At 36.6% G+C, this 16,878-nt stretch overlaps 1 protein-coding gene across 1 annotated transcript; it reads right to left on the bottom strand.

Annotated features, from left to right (window-relative positions):
• Positions 1-414: 414 nt before the first annotated feature.
• On the bottom strand, positions 415-16,372 carry LOC140141097 (required for excision 1-B domain-containing protein-like). Its single transcript, XM_072162875.1, has 5 exons — positions 16,231-16,372; positions 11,717-11,802; positions 8,594-8,798; positions 7,155-7,243; positions 415-5,583 (listed from the first exon to the last, which is right to left on the bottom strand). The coding sequence occupies exons 1-5, from the start codon at positions 16,231-16,233 to the stop codon at positions 5,493-5,495; spliced, it is 474 nt and encodes a 157-aa protein (XP_072018976.1). The 5' UTR covers positions 16,234-16,372; the 3' UTR covers positions 415-5,492.
• Between the last annotated feature and the right edge of the window lie 506 nt (positions 16,373-16,878).

The raw sequence follows: 16,878 nt of genomic DNA, 5'->3' as shown, positions 1-16,878 counted from the left end.
ATTTGATGTATTGCCAGTGCATGCGACATCTTCTGTGTGTCATCTCCTGCAGTAGACGTGAGGATCTATGGTACTAGAATAGAAATGGTAAGAATTAGTTGATTACATGGTTTGTCCATATCATAAATCTCTGTGACAAAGAGATAGGGGTTGAGCAATAATTATCTGTATCCCAGGGTGGGCACATTTCAAATGACCTGCCATGTTTGTGGCCTGCCCAATATGCTCCCCCTCCCGCTGCATGACAAACAAACACCCCCTTCACAGCCCGTCATAAAATTCTCCTTGCATGTTGCCAAATTTTGTTTTTATTAAAAGGTGCCTATAAATGTATGCGAAAAATTTCTCCCTCCTTTTGACTTACCAAAATCTTTTGGCCCTATCCCCCCACCAGCTAAAACTTGCCCCCCCCTTCTTTGCCATGCCAAAAACTGCTTGCCACCCCAAAAATTGCTTGCCACCCCTTTTATTGTCCACCAGGGAGGACAAATAATTATTTCACAGCCCCTTACTATTGATTACAATTTGTTGTCATGATCTACAGTTCAAATTACAGTTTACTTCAAAGTAAAAACTACATTTATTTCAAATTTAACCTCTTAGTTACCGTAGTCTTAACACAGTAATATCTATAAAACAACAATAAAACACAGGTAAATGAATATTAATTATTGCACTATTTCCTTGGAATTTGTAACCAAAGGCATCATAATGTAATTAGCATAATACAGTTTGGCAATGCTGAATATCAACTTTTAACCCCATGAGAACAACCTGCCTATTGGTCAAAAAAAAAGAAGTTTTCATTATCAATTGGACCAATCAACAACATTGTTAGAATAATTTCACCACACAAAAAATTGAGATGAATTATTTGCAAAGCTCCATTCTGATTGGTGATTAAAATGAAGATATCATGTAATTGACCAATCAGAGGCAATGTTAGATCGGCAGGTTGTGCTCAGAGGATTTAAAAACAACTTATTTTTGCAACAAAAATGCCAATTTCATTGTCCTCGTATCAGCTTTCCATTGTTATGGTTTAGTCCAGCAATAGACTTGCCCTTTCAACCCTTTAAAGCAGGGTTCAGGTACAAACTAATAATTAGGAGTTTCTGCCTCAGTTAAACAATCAAGCTCATATAATATTTCTATAACACTTAGCAAAGTGGAAGAAGCTTCACTTTTGTTTCAACTTCATAAACAACATCAAAACACCTACATGTATACAGGGTTTAAAATCCAACATTATTTAAATCTGACAAAGATTTGTTTCTCACACAGTTTTGGGATGACCATGGTGCCATTTTCAAATCAAGCAAATCATGGGAATATAATTAATGCATTATTTTTGCATTTTAACTGCCGAATTACACCAGAGAAGGCAAACTTGGCCATATTTGTAATGTCACTTGCATTTCAGAAAGACACACATGCCATTAATAGCTGGTATGTGTGCCATTGTGATATGCATTCATGAGTTTACTCAGGTGGTGAGCGCCACAAATTCTCTAAATTCAGTACATTTCCGTTGTCAACCGTGTATTATTTTGAAATTTTAAAACGCTTAAAATATCACAAACAAGTAGGCCTATGTTAATAAATGATATTAATACAAGCTAAAACCATTGGGGTTCGATAATGAACCCCACAAAACTGAACCGAGTGTATGGAAAATGCCATACGGCTGAGCAGTTTTGCCGTCTCTCTCCGCCCATCATGCCGCTCGCCGCCTGAGTTTACTCTTAGATGGCATAGTCCATACAGCATCAACTTGTATAGAGCATTCAATATGCAGTAAGTAAACTTATATATCACAAGCAATCATACATACAGCAGCTAATGAAGATACGTCCTTCTGCTGCTAAGCCATCAATTTGTACAGAGGGCAAAACTCTACCTTCCAACAGTGGTAGCGTAGCACCAAATTTTCCAGCTTTCTTTCTTATTTTGTCTGTGAGTCTGTTTCCTTCCTGGGATTGAACCAATACCCATTTGTAAACCTGGGTGGGGAGAGGCAATAGGGGTGAAGAGCCTTGCCTAGGTGCACAACACATTGGCACAGCAGGGATTCGAACCCATAACCTTTATGGATTATGAGTCAAAGACTTGGACCAATGCACTACCGTGTCCCTAACCTGTAACTGCATCTAAACTAGCCTGCGTGTCAATCAAAACCTACAACCCTGCAACAACTTAAGTCTACAACTATTATAATATAATAATCATATACGTGTACATATTATAATATTGCACAAAATACAAAGGTTACTTACTACAAAGTAACAATTATATAAGTATACACAAGGTGTATAAAAACAGTATTATGTAAAAGTGGTAATTTTCATGAAATTAATTTTCACCCTGCAAAACATAAAACATATTCACTTGTTTTAAATTTCACTTTAAATTTGCTGTACACACATTTATTAAATACACAGTTTTGCATGCTTACAATTAAACACCAGCTAAGAAAAGTGAAAATTAATACCACAAAAAATATCCACTTTTACAATAAATTATTAAAGTACTGACAAAAACGTGTTTTAAAAATAGGAGTGGTATACAAATGATACTCCATCAATTGCTTATAAGATCATGCATGGGAGAACAATATAGTTATGACCAACTTAACTTGCTTCTGCCCAACAATGGGAAATTCCAGTTGAAATCCATACATTCCTTATGGAAGATATGACCTTAATCTCCCACACAGGGGATGTAGACTTCAAATGGAGTCACCCATTCAGGTAACCCCTATTTGAAATTCACACTCCCTGTGTGGAAGATTAAGGTCATGTTTTCCATAGGGGTGTATGGAGTTCAACTGAAATAGCCAAATCTACTGGTTTGGGTGGTATCATATGTGTCCGTAACCCAACCATTCTAATATTACAATTATAGTTTGATCAGTTCGTAATCGGCAGGCCTTATAAGTTACATCGCGGATTAATATCAATATATTTTATTTTGAGAATTGCCTTGTGACATCTCGCCAGAAACATCACAAAGTGTTAATTGAAGTAAATGAAGTTCATCATACTTTGTCTACTTTATTTAACATGCACAATATAGACAAGACAGATCAACTTTATCACTCTTAATGTGGGTCTACTTTTTGGCGTCATGGTAAAAGCCTAACGATTCCCGCCGATTACGAGCTAATCAAAGTATAGTGTGAAATACATCAGTTATTTCACAGAATATATAAAATATTCCTATTCATAAGAAGGTAAATTATGAATAAAATACTGGACTGATCTAAAGTTATGGGGGTTTTCAGCTAATTTCTTCCAGTCACTGTATCTCAAAATTTAGCAACATTTGACCATATTTGGTGTAATGTATTTAAAACTGTAATGCATAAACATTCTTATGCAAATCAAATATTCCGAGCCCTCGATAGCAAATTTCAGACATTTTAATTTCCAAGTTAAGTTAGTACTTCGATGTAGCATAATTGCACATAACTTACTTCAACAATGATATAAAATACTTCATATAATGTACTAATGTAGTATATATTCACTGTGCACAAAAAGTATCAATACATTTTTTTAAAAGCAATATATTTTAAGACATTAATAACTAACATCTTTTAGTATATTGTTCAAAATTCGAACCATCATGGATCAATCCACCAATGTTTAAGCTATAATGTCTTTTAACAATTGTTTTTAATATTCTATCTTGCCGGAGACTCGCTGGTGGGGTATCTCCGTGTCCTAGATTTTTCACTGCCAGTTTGTTTTACTATATGTATTTTATTGTTGCTATACATATTTTTTTCATGTATCATTATTTGTCTTATGTAATTGATGAGAATAAACTTGCTGATTTAATGAAATTACCAAATGAAGTTCTAGTATTCAATAGATGGAGAAATTGTTCTGTGTAATTTTATACCTCATTCGACACAATGTGACTTTATTTTCCCAAATTATATCAATTTGAATGAAAAAGAGATCATTTCAAAAAGGACAAAAAGTTATGTAGACTTTTCTCTCAAAACGTGCTAATTATGAGCATGGTGAGTGAGCGTTGATCTGCCATGCTGTAAATGAGCCCGTCACAATAGCTGGACAGAATCACCCTGAAAGAGGAGATATCCCAAATTTGTCACTTTTTAAATGCTCTCTTTTTTCATTCAAATTGGTATAACTTGGGGAAATAAAGTTGCATTGTGCCGAATGAGGTATCAAAATACACAGAACAAAAGTATGGTAATTTAGGCTGAGTGTTTTTAAGCTATTCCTTTTGTTTTGTGTATGGGACATTTTTGTGTGGAGTATAGGTCCACATCATGGAGAGATGAAACAAGCTTGACTAATTTATTTTAAACTTTGGAACAAAACTGACTGTGGAATACCCTTTCACACTGTGACACCATTCTTGTCCCCAATTATGAAAACCCTAATACTACCCACAATCCTATATTCTAACCCTAAACCTATCCCTAAACCTACCATTAAACCTACAACATGAAAGGTGTTAAAGGATATTCCATAAGTACAGTGTTATGTACATCAAAAGTTAAAATTTGGAACTGCTGGACAATTTGAGACGCGACCGTATCAACTCAAATTTTAAAATTTGAACTTAACATACATCTTTATATATATACGCCACATAATTTGGTCATCGTTCACGTTGTCATCAGTTCTGTGGCAGTGAAAACAGAAATAATACTTAATACACAGGAATGTTGGCATTATTTTATCAATGATCATCAAATAATGAGTGCAATAAAATTAAATCTGCAACGACTGATTGCTGTTGGAGCATTCAATTATTTGTGACAGCTAGTATCAAGGAAATGTAACCAAAGGGTCTGCTTGGTCTGAACAACCAAAACACACAATGGAACATATGTATACAAGTACACTACACTCTGGTATATATGCTGCAGCTCAGATGCTTAACCCCATGAGAACTACCTGCCGATTGGCCAAAATGAATATTGTGTCCAATTTTGAACCAATCAAGGAAGGTATTAAAAAGATCATCTGGAAATGCAAGTTTGACCATAAATAGTTTAAAGCCTAATCATAATTGGCAATTGAAATGAGCATTTCGAGTTATCAACCAATCAGAAATGCTGTTAGATGACCAGTAGTGTCCAGGGGGTTAAAAAAGTTAGGGTTTGGTTTAGAGTTAGGGTTGGATACAGTACAGAGTCAGGATCTGCTGTATACAGACAGTGTGACACTGAATGCGGACATATATTCTAGGGTTCATGTTTAGGGTTATGCTTTATATTAGGGTTAAGGTTAGGGTTACCGTACACCTAAGCCAGCCAGACGCAGTATGCACACTCTGTGCAGGTACGTAGTATTTCACATAGTATAAATATGCATACCGACTTAAATAGAACCTCATAAGAGCTTGTACTACATCCACTGACTCGTCACACTCAGCTTGTGATAAAACCATAAAGTAGGCCAAAACAGCCATTGCAGACAGACATGTTTATTGCAGTGATATGGGTGTATTCATCTGTCGGAGGCTTCACTTAGTAGGTCCTCGGCTTCATACTTCAGGTCATCTAGATAGCTGGTGATTTTATCAACTACTGTTGACATTCTGTGAATGAGAAAAATATATAAGTTTCAGTGTAGTTAATGTAGACGTGTACATTAAGGTTCAGACAGGGATTAATTCAATTGGGATATGACAGCTAGTCAATTAATTTATACAGGTATGTAAGCTGCCATTACCCTTCCATTGCGTATCCTGAGACGCTACTGCAACTTCTACCGGTTATATCGTGACCGTGCTGTGTTCAAGCAAGAAAATTTACAGCAAAATCGTCTCTTTTTGCATCCATGGTTAAACTTTTTCAAGCCCACTATTACCGTATTCGTCCGAGTATAGTCCCATTGAATTTGAATGCATTTTGAAATCATTAATAGAGTATGACATGAAAACAAAGTATCAATTTTCATATTAAAAATACAAAATATCTTGAAATTTTTTTTTTTTTTTTTTTTTTTAGGTCAACCACGAATGATCCTAGCATCTAGGTCTAGGTCCAGGGACACTCCAAAACCGGAAAAAATAAACTTAAAATTTTTTTGTTTTTGAAATTGAGTATAATCCCACCCCCAATTGTGAAAAATTTTCACATAAAAAACGGGTGGGACTATACTCGGACCAATACGGTAAGTATTTTTAACAAATGTTGAACATCTAGTTTAATGATATTTTTAGCCCATCCATCAAATCGAACAACAAACCCACAATCCCATCCAAGAATACAAAAAAATACTCAGTCTCTTTCAATCACAAGAATTAACCTAAATTTATATGCCCTACACGTAAGACTTGGCAATAGTCTATTCAGATATCGTTGTCAAGCTCCAGTGATTGACAGTTGGGACGCGATGCTGATCGCGTAGAGTCATGGTGCTGGGCGCGTTGGGGTGTGATGGCAATCAACGGTCGCCAGTACCCCAAAACCCACGATGGCGGCCTCCATCTGTGTACCAGGATATATTGCTCCGGTACATATAAGCAGGCCTTCATTTTTGAAAATTGCAGGAACTCTGTTAATCACTCTCCTGAGTTTACTAAGGTGGTCAACAAGGAGCTCAATCTTTTAATATCTGTATTAAACACAGGTATTCAAGTAGTGAGGAGCTCAGTAAATCATACTCCTGAAATGTTGTTTAAAAGGCGAATTGTAGGAGCTCTGGTGCAATCGAGCTCCTCAACAAAGCAATGGCAGCCATGTTGGTGGACAATTCATCCCCTGGTGAACAGAATTTAATTTCAATGAGGATGGCTGTTATGAGTGATGTTACTTTACATACTACATAGGGTCCATGTATCACACATGTGTATGCACACACCTGTGAGCATATGTGATTTGATCAAGCAAAATCAGTCAGAAATTGGAAAAATTGATTTTGAGATATAGCCAAACAAAGTAAGTATTTCTTTTTGTTTCCTATTATTTTGGAAACTCTAATAATTGCTCACTGTTTGTCCAAATTCAATGGGGTTTTCTGCAAAATGTAGCTTTGCAAATACGATTTACAATCCTATAAGAAACTGAAAATTGAATATGTCCGACTTCAGACTGATTTTCCTTGATCACACCACATATGTATAGGGGCAGGTTGTGTGTTGGGGGTGTTTAGATCTAAGTTTACCTTTGTTTGATATCGGCTAGCTCAGCAGGATGTTCTTCACTTGATGGTTCATCTATTACCTTCTGTTTAGCCAACTGCAGATCTGCTGTCTGTTTACAAAAAAAAACAAAAAGCCAACCAAATAATCAAACATACATCAGGAACAATTATTAAGGCTAAGTGCAGATTGCAGGTTGAACACAGCATTTTAAATGCAAAACGAAGCATGTGATGGGGATTAACTGTGTAATACATGCTGAGAGTGAAATTGTACAAAATAATGCAAGCATACTGAAATATTGGTGCATCTAATGCACAAGCCCTGCAGGGGGACTGCACTAGATGTATCATCGACAATCAACATCTCAGTACAAGTGTATCATTTTGTACAATTTCTTCATCAACAAGCAATATGCAGTTTTGAACCTATTTTACATGAGAAAAAGAAATCCTGTTATTTGTATAACAAAATTGTCACTAAAAATGTTGGTAAATACGAGCAAATGTAAAGGTATCAACCCGTAAAGAGAATGAATCAATCCTATATGACGCAAACACGTCTAAAAACGCATTTATACCAGGCATGAGAATGGCTATGTGTATTTTGAAAACTGCCTGCAAAAGCATGTGAATTCAGCCTTAAAAGGCCCAAAACAGGCTGAAAAACAAATAAAAATGTGTAAATTTGGCCCAGAAATTTGGACAACTAAACTGCTTGAATTCAGGCAATTTAAGCCTGAAAATTCTCATGCCTGTAATACAAAATCAATAAAATCATAGAATTGTTCTAATATTTACTCTGATTGGTTATCATATCACTATCTATGATTGCATGCATATTGATTAGTCCGTAACAAGGACATATATATATGTGATGCGATCAAGCTAAATGAGTCTTATGTTGATCAAAACACATTAGGGCTCATATTAAAATACCCTACCATGCTTTCACACAGAAAGAAGGCAGGATTCCCCTCGCTAAGCCCACGCCTCAGGAAAGCTCGGTCATAAATCGGATTATAAAGATGGATTATATGCATCATCAGTGATACACCCTGCCTTTTGAAGTGGTCCATGACGAATGGGAAGAAAACAAACTGACTATGACTCATTGCACAACCCAGGAAAGCGCGCTCCTAATTTAAGTGGCTAATTGCAGTGTTATAATCACACAGGATTTTAACAAAAGAAGGCTAGCATAGGAAAGCTGCAGGATGGCGCACACCTTCCTGTGTAAGGGAATTTCAATATGAGCCCTTACATGAGCCATTCTCAGAGCTTTATTTGCTAAAATCCCCATCATAATTAGACTTATGGTTTCAGAGATATCATCATTTTAGTGTTCCTCAGAGCAATAAAATACAAAGGAAGTTGAATACTATTATTGGCTATATCTCAAAATCAAAATTCCTGATATCCGACTCATTTTGCTTGATCACATCAAACGTTCCAGTACATACCAGTTCCAGCTTTTCCTTTTCTCCATCCTGGACATTCCTAATGAAGCCAGCCAAGTTGGATTTACCAAGCTCATCCTTGAATACCTTCTCTATCTCTATGATACGGTTAGATATCCGATTGAATTCTTCAGTGCAGTTGTGAACCACTTGACGATATGCTACAAAGTTGTAATTAGGAGCCGTCTGAAGGTAGTCAGCATGCCCCCTGAAAGGAAATTCATGTAACAAATATATGAAAACATACAAATTTATATAGAAAGCAAAATTATACGTCTATGCTACTCAAATTTGGTTAACCGGGTTAACCGGCATCTTCAGCAGATGCTATACATGTAGACTTCTCTGTAGTCCACTTGCCCAGTTTGCATACTCTGGCTATTACATTTAAGCATAAAACTCTGATTTATATTGATTTGTGTGCAACTGATAGATTTTCACATCTGTATCTGATCTTTTCAGTCACCACACTCCCTCTGTTTGTTAGCTTCCCAAGTGGACTACTGACTTTGCCTTGCGGTTAAGATTTTAAAACACAGGACTCTATGGAGAGTTAGGCCAATTTCTGGCCTAACTAAAATTGGCCATGATGTAATGCATCTTTAAATGGATCTGCCTTGTGATTGGTCGCCCATATCTCGCTATGGTTTAAATCTTCCGGGCCCGCGCCATTACCATTAACTACACCGTACACAATTATCTGTGGTATTTGCGGCGCTTTTGTGTTGACGCAAAAGTTAATCTCTCATCAAACATCTAGCGCGTCTTGTACTATACCATGCTTAGTACTTGTGCTTAATGGACTGATAAACAAGTATGCTTGACAGTGTTTTTAGAGAGCAAAGTCCAGAGGGTAAAGTTCTGCTTAAAATTCAAAGTCCATAGTCGGATTTTCGGGGTTCGCTATCAATAAACTAGAATTGTTCAGTATTAAAGTGAGCCATTATAATTATGCAAGATAATGTTGCATTCAATTACTTTTATTGTTACTAATCATCTGATATTTTTAACTCTTTATGATCATTTTACTATTGAATACTTTAATTTTAATAAACATCAGTATAATTTTGAGTTCAACGAAATGGGTTCATCATGACTAATAATAACATATTTTTAATAAAATTCGACTATGGCATAGTCTACAGATGCTACTGCTCTGAAGATTTGTTGATGCTAGTGATACTGTTGAGAAATCTCCAATGATGTCACAGATGAAGATGACGTCAAACAAGAAGATGTTGTGGCGCCCCCGTGGTTCCGGGAGGTCAGTGACATCATCAGGGAATTTCCTGCCCGGGTAATAGGATTCTCGGGCAGGACTCGATTTCCCGGGACTCACTCGCACCCTTATTCAATCCATAGAAAGGTATGAAAGTAAGGGAAATTCATAAAATTGTTTCAAGAAGGGTGTGGTCAATTGTCAAAATTCAAAAGAGTATACATGTGACAGCCAATTTATTCCTCAACCACACCAGTTCTTAAGTTATGTGTAGTTGTGGCTTTCAAAGTTTCTAACGATACAGTTCTTTCAGGGACACCCTGTATATGCAAGCATTGGCTACAATCTTAAGAAAAATCTGACTGATGACCCTCCATCTTGGATCTACATGTAAGGTAATGAACAAACAAACAACTTTTTGTTGGCCTAAACTAAATCTCAAGATTTGCTCACTAGCCTACTACAACCTACTGTCATATAGTTCACAGGAAATATCACCAGGGGCGTAGCAAGTGGGGGAAGGGTGGACGAAGTCCATGGGACCCGAGGGACAGGTTCAGGGGCCCCAAGCAATTTAAGAGAAAATGAAATAAGTGCTGACTGCTGATTAAGGAGATGCTAAAAGGTAGCCCTATGGCCGAGTTTACCTGGGCCAGGCCAAAAGATCGACAGTGGTGGCAGAAGCATTGCAAATTAGAAGGAGATAAGCATATTTTCTTCTGATCTTACTAGGGGTGTGATTTTCGGGTTATTTTGTGCCTGGGTACCCGGCGTGTTTTTTTTTAAAGTTATTTTTTCCCGTTTTTTAGTGTCCCCGGACCTAGACCTAAATGCTAGGATCATTCATGGTTGAATGGTTTTTTTGTTTTTTTTTAAATTTCGGGTATTCGGGCCGGGAATTTCCTGCCCGGGTAACAGGATTCTCGGGCGGGACTCGAATTCCCCGGGACTCACTCACACCCTTAGATCTTACTAGAACATTTCCGCACGAAATCATTTTTTTATTTCAGACCATTTTTGCCCAAATTTGAATTTTGCTATGTGAAGGGCTAAGTATGATATATGCGCGCAGAATTTTGCAATTTTACCATATTTTGATCTAAAACATGTGTTGTTGGGCTAAGAGGAACATATTTTTACACAGGGTAATTTTGGGGCCCCTCTGGCCCAATGGTAAATCCAGTCCTAGTGCTAAAAGGGCCCCACACTGTTTCTTGTCCATGGGTCCCGGGGCTCCTGCTACGCCCCTGAATATCACAAGGCAGGAAAAAGGGGGGAGGGGGGTACATAATACATTATGGTATGCCAGCTTGTTCTTCCCTCACACCATCCGGGAGTGGAACTGCTTACCAGTAGATCCAGCTGCATACCCATCCCTCAACTGCTGCAAGACTGCTCTGAGGGATGTCCGTCTGAAGTAACCTCATCGATCACCAGCCTTTTTATTCGCACCTGTATACATGCACCTGTCTTCAATTTTCCTGTTGTCTTATGCGTCGCATGCCCACACACGTTGTGCGTTTATTCTCAGCCAATTGAGAGCAGCACAGTATTGGAAGGAAGGAAGGAAGGATGAACGCTATTTTGCTTGGTTTATATTGTAAGGAGATCAGTGGCTTGTGCGATGCTATTTTGCGCGGGTTACATTGAAAGTAGATCACTGATTCACTGGCTTGTACATGGTATGTTGTGCAGTTTCTACTGCAAGGAGATGGGTCACTGGGCGATTATCTTTGGGAATGGAAGTTATTATTATTGTATTGTAGTAAATCCAGTCCTAGTGCTAAAAGGGCCCCACACTGTTTCTTGTCCATGGGTCCCCGGGGCTCCTGCTACGCCCCTGAATATCACAAGGCAGGAAAAAGGGGGGAGGGGGTACATAATACATTATGGTATTTCCTACTCACTTATCTAAATCTTGATAGACTTTGACCCTTTCTTCCTGTAAGGCGTAGAATTCCTTTAACAGTGATGATGCATCATTGCCTTGTGCCTGGGGAGAAAAAAGAACCACAAAATCAATCACACCATATTACATGTACATTGTATGTCTCAACTTGCATCATCCACCAGAGGCCACAGTTCCAGATTCTTCCTTCCATGTACCGTACCCACTCTTCAGCGTATGCCAGCTTGTTCTTCCCTCACACCATCCGGGAGTGGAACCGCTTACCAGTAGATCCAGCTGCATACCCATCCCTCAACTGCTGCAAGACTGCTCTGAGGGATGTCCGTCTGAAGTAACCTCATCGATCACCAGCCTTTTTATTCGCACCTGTATACATGCACCTGTCTTCAATTTTCCTGTTGTCTTATGCGTCGCATGCCCACACACGTTGTGCGTTTATTCTCAGCCAATTGAGAGCAGCACAGTATTGGAAGGAAGGAAGGAAGGATGAACGCTATTTTGCTTGGTTTATATTGTAAAGCTGGTTTCATACTACCCTGCCGCTTGCAATGAGCGGCGTGGCGCACGCGCATTGCAGACAATCGGACGCAATCAAGGCTTGTCATTGGTTGACACGCTCTGCCGCTTGCCGCAGCGGCAAGCGGCAGGAAAGTATGCTGGGGGCATAAGGAGATCAGTGGCTTGTGCGATGCTATTTTGCGCGGGTTACATTGAAAGTAGATCACTGATTCACTGGCTTGTACATGGTATGTTGTGCAGTTTCTACTGCAAGGAGATGGGTCACTGGGCGATTATCTTTGGGAATGGAAGTTATTATTATTGTATTATTTTGGAAAAACAGGTATCTTTCCTAAGCCTCTGCTAAATTGATTAATGAGTGGGGTCCAGGGCCCACCTGTGAGAGGGTCCAGGATCCAGTGTGGCCAGTGCCCCCCAAAATACTTGAAATTATAAAGTATCCAGACAGGTTTGCAACAAATTTTTGGTTACCAAGGAATACATTTTAAAATCCAGGTTTGTAGACTACCCAGATACACATCATACACTACACATTATGTAGGTCTACAAATTTCTAGCACTTGTTCTCAGCCCAAGTTATAAAACCTTCTGTGTAAGTTGACTCCAGGATTTTATTGCATTTAATAATATATCTAGAAAAATATAATAATATTGAGTTGACAACCTGTTACCCATCCACACATTCAATTGACATTGTGTATATGTTCATAATCATGAAAAATTATTGTATTAAAAAAGTCAATGTGTGATTTCCAATCATTGTGGGTAATTAGGTATGAAAGGCAAACCTTAGTTAACACATTTGCTAGTCAGCACAATTGGCCTAAACCACGGCCCAAACACAATACATATTTACGTCAAGGAAACATAAATATATTGTCTATACCTCACTTGACCAAAATATGATTTATTTTTGTGATGAGTAAATCACACATGGAATTTTAGAGGGATTGTGATAGCAGTTCCACATAGAAAACCAGCACTTTCATCATGAGACTATGCTGTTCAAGTTTGTTTTTTAAATGATGCATAAATATTGGCTGAATATTTTTGATGAAAGTCAATCTTAATCTTTGACAAGGTAAACTTTGCTACGGAAAGTGTTATGGATGGCAAAACAGTTTTCAGTTTTGGCTTTCTTTACTCAAGGGCTTTAATTTGATATATAATATAATGCTGTTTGATGGCAAATTTGAATTCACTTTTCATACCTAGGCTAATCTGTCAAATGTGCACAGATTAGCACCCCAGGCTAGTATGAAAAGTGAATATATGCAAACAATATGAATAGAGAGAGTCACTTGCACTGTAGGTATTGAAACTCACTGTGAGCCCTGATATTTTAATCATACAATTATTAGAACTGCACAGTGCACTGATCATGCATTCATACATACACGCTATGTAACAGCGCGCGTGATTGGTCGAGAGCCGGGCATAAACAGCGTTTATGCCCGGTGTCCCGGATGTGAGTCAAAAATCATGTTTTTTAATAATGTTACTAATATAAGGCCAAATAAAAAATAAAACATGTTTCACGTCCCCTCCCGCTTCCTTTTTTGAGGTTTCATCATTTTTATTTTTATTTTTGAATTTCAGTTATAACTTTTCAAAAAATATGTCTAGGAAGTAGAGATGCTTTCTATAGCCTTGCTAATATACAAGAAACACTTTTATAAGATTTTGTGATAGGTAGAGGGGGCCTATCTCTCAGAACAACAAATAAAAAGAGGCCTCCTCCTTTTTCCAGGCATTATTGTATATGGTCATTTTCACGGTAAAGGGTGTAACTTTTGATTTTTAGGGTCAAAATTTCAAACCACTTAAATATGTTTCTGTTTACTGAAATCATGCATAGAAGCAACTTAATTTCAAGTAAAATAATGTTTCAAGGCTTAAACCTTTTGATTTCTAATAAAAATTTGACATTTGCATAACATTTTGGTTAAAATCTAAGAAAAATGTATTTTACATAACCTCAGAAAATTTTGACATGAAAGCTGGAATACATGTGAAATTCCATTCCAAAGTAAGTCAACAGATATAAGTTAAATTTTATACCATGTATTGCTATGTTTGTAATTGCAGTTTTGAAAATTTTTAACATCAAGTGTCATTTACAATGGAAATTTCCAAACCTTAAACATATTTTTAAGTTTTAATTGGGTTCCTAAAATAATTTGAATGTCTAACTTCATGTACAAATACTACTTGATGAAAGGAACCTCCCAGCCAAGTTTCACAGAAATTGGAGTTATTTTTAGAATTGGCAATTCAAGCGATTTGTGTTTCGGAGGCTTCAGTTAACAACACAGGTGATCATAAAAGTAAAATATTTAGCTAACTACTACAAGTTGACATAAAAAATAGGTAAAAAATATCACAATTACCAATTTTCATGCTTTGCTTCTAAGTATTGAATTTCAGTTGTGACAAAATTAAATTATCACAGCAAGTCATTTTTTTGTTTGGAGGCTTCATGTTAACATTTGTTAAACATTGCAGAAGTAGTTTTTTTGAAAACAACAGTGTTGGGATCATCTAAGCTGTTATTTTCTTGTGTGTATTGAATCAATGATTCTATGCGGCAGATATTGTAGATTTATCACACATTAATTTTTTCACCCATTTGTTAAGTATGGTGTTTTTTGCACGTGAAGCCTCCGAAACAGGCTTTTTAAGGTATCAGTATATTTTTCAAACATTAACCATAATGTCAATTTTTTTTTTGATTTATGACATTCTGCACATATCAAGTAATAATTACAATGCAGATATCAGTATGAAACACACCAATTTAGATATGCATAGATGATAATTAAGTTTACTGTTGTTTGGAGGCTTCATTTGTTTCGGAGGCTTCAATTGTTAACGGAAAGTTTGTATTGGGTCCCATTTTCAAACGGTGATATATATCTCCACGATTTAAAAACATGTGACTTGAGGATCTAGTTTGCTACATTTTAATAAATAGATTGGATGAGCTCTTTTATTTATATTTGCACAAGCTTGCTGAACAGTTTGTTTCGGAGGCTTCAAAAAAGTTAACGGAAAAACGGCCATTTGAAGTCAAGATTTTATAAAAATTTTAAAAGCTTGCAAATCGGCTAATTTTGTTACCCATTTCAAGTTAAGATAACAACTGTTATGAATCAAGAAGAAGTGAAGAAATAACCAAGAATTATGAACCAAAGCTACACCCACAAAGTTTGTTAACAATTGTTAACGGAAAATGAAACCTCGAAGCGATAAATATTGAAGTCCGGTTCTCAAAAATACAGGGCCGTTCACAATTAAATCTAATGTGGCAGTGTTTACTGAACATATGACTGTACTTTCAGGATAAGAAAAATTATCCATGAACTAACTGAAGAAAACACAGGGTTTTACAAAAATGTTACTGTTTTTTATAGTTTTTCAAAATGGCAATATTAAGTACATTTAAGCCTGCTAAAACTGAACGCAGTAACTCCCAAAGCTGATTATGCTACCCAAGGTAGCTGCTAACTAGATGACTTATGTGGCCAAAAATTATGGAATTCTGTGGCTTTATTAGAACACTACGGATTAAAATGTTAAAAATCCAAAGTTACACCCTTTAGTTTTACCGTGAAAATGACCATATGCTAAAACAGCTCTAATTATGGGTATTTACACACGATTTTGCGATAAAAATAAAAATAAAAAGCCCCTCTTCCTCCTTTTTTTCAAAAACCGGACGTGAAACATGTTTTTTATTTTACTTGGCCTAATATTTTGTTATTATTTCGATGAAATAAGAATCACAAAATGTTCTGGTATGTATGAACGGGGTTCAAGCGGCTCCTCGGGCATAAACAACCGTTTAGTCATGAAAATATATGAATGAACCCCTAATTATGAAAATGATGATGATATGATTGTAATATTGGTGGTCATTTCCATTTCACAATTTTATTTTGGTTGGATGCAGTAAGCTTAAATTTAATCAATTCATTACTAATATTCTCTTACCATTTTGTCGCAATCGATAGCCCACACCCTGTAAAAATGCTAATCTGTATTAATTTGACGATCTGGTGCAAATGATTAAAAATCCAGCCAGGAACATACAATTACCACTCATCAGTTCACTAAACAGCAACCGGTCAGCGGTCACAGGGTCGATTGATTGATTGATTGCAATTATCAGCATTTCTATATCATTTTCGCCACACGTATTCAACTACTATTTTTACTCTGCCGGTAATAATTGTAATACTATCAAAGTTTTATATATTTTCCTGCTATTTCAAAACTGTAAATATATTAACAATTACTTTTTATTTCGCAATAGAATAGAAATATCAATATATTTTCAACAAAAACGTTTTAAAAACACCGATTCACCTGCCCCTTCATTATAGTCTATTTGAAGAATCTTTGAATGTGTCAAGCAAGGCGAGTCACAAGTTCTAAAACAGCAGCAACAAAAGGCTCCAAAATTGTTATTTATGTAATAATTTTCAACCAAAATGAATGAAAATGAATATTCCATATTTATTACAGCTATATCTTGAAACGTTTTCTTCTTTTAAATGTATAAATGAAGAGTTTTGTTTTGAGTAGTAGGTACTTTTTTTCTAATAGAACTAGAAACACACCTCTATAATTTATCAAATA

Source organism: Amphiura filiformis, chromosome 19 (genome assembly GCF_039555335.1).
Source record: "Amphiura filiformis chromosome 19, Afil_fr2py, whole genome shotgun sequence".
Taxonomy (NCBI): Eukaryota; Metazoa; Echinodermata; class Ophiuroidea; order Amphilepidida; family Amphiuridae; genus Amphiura; species Amphiura filiformis.
The sequence above is the reverse complement of the archived record's forward strand: the minus strand, read 5'-3'. Positions and strand labels throughout refer to the sequence as shown.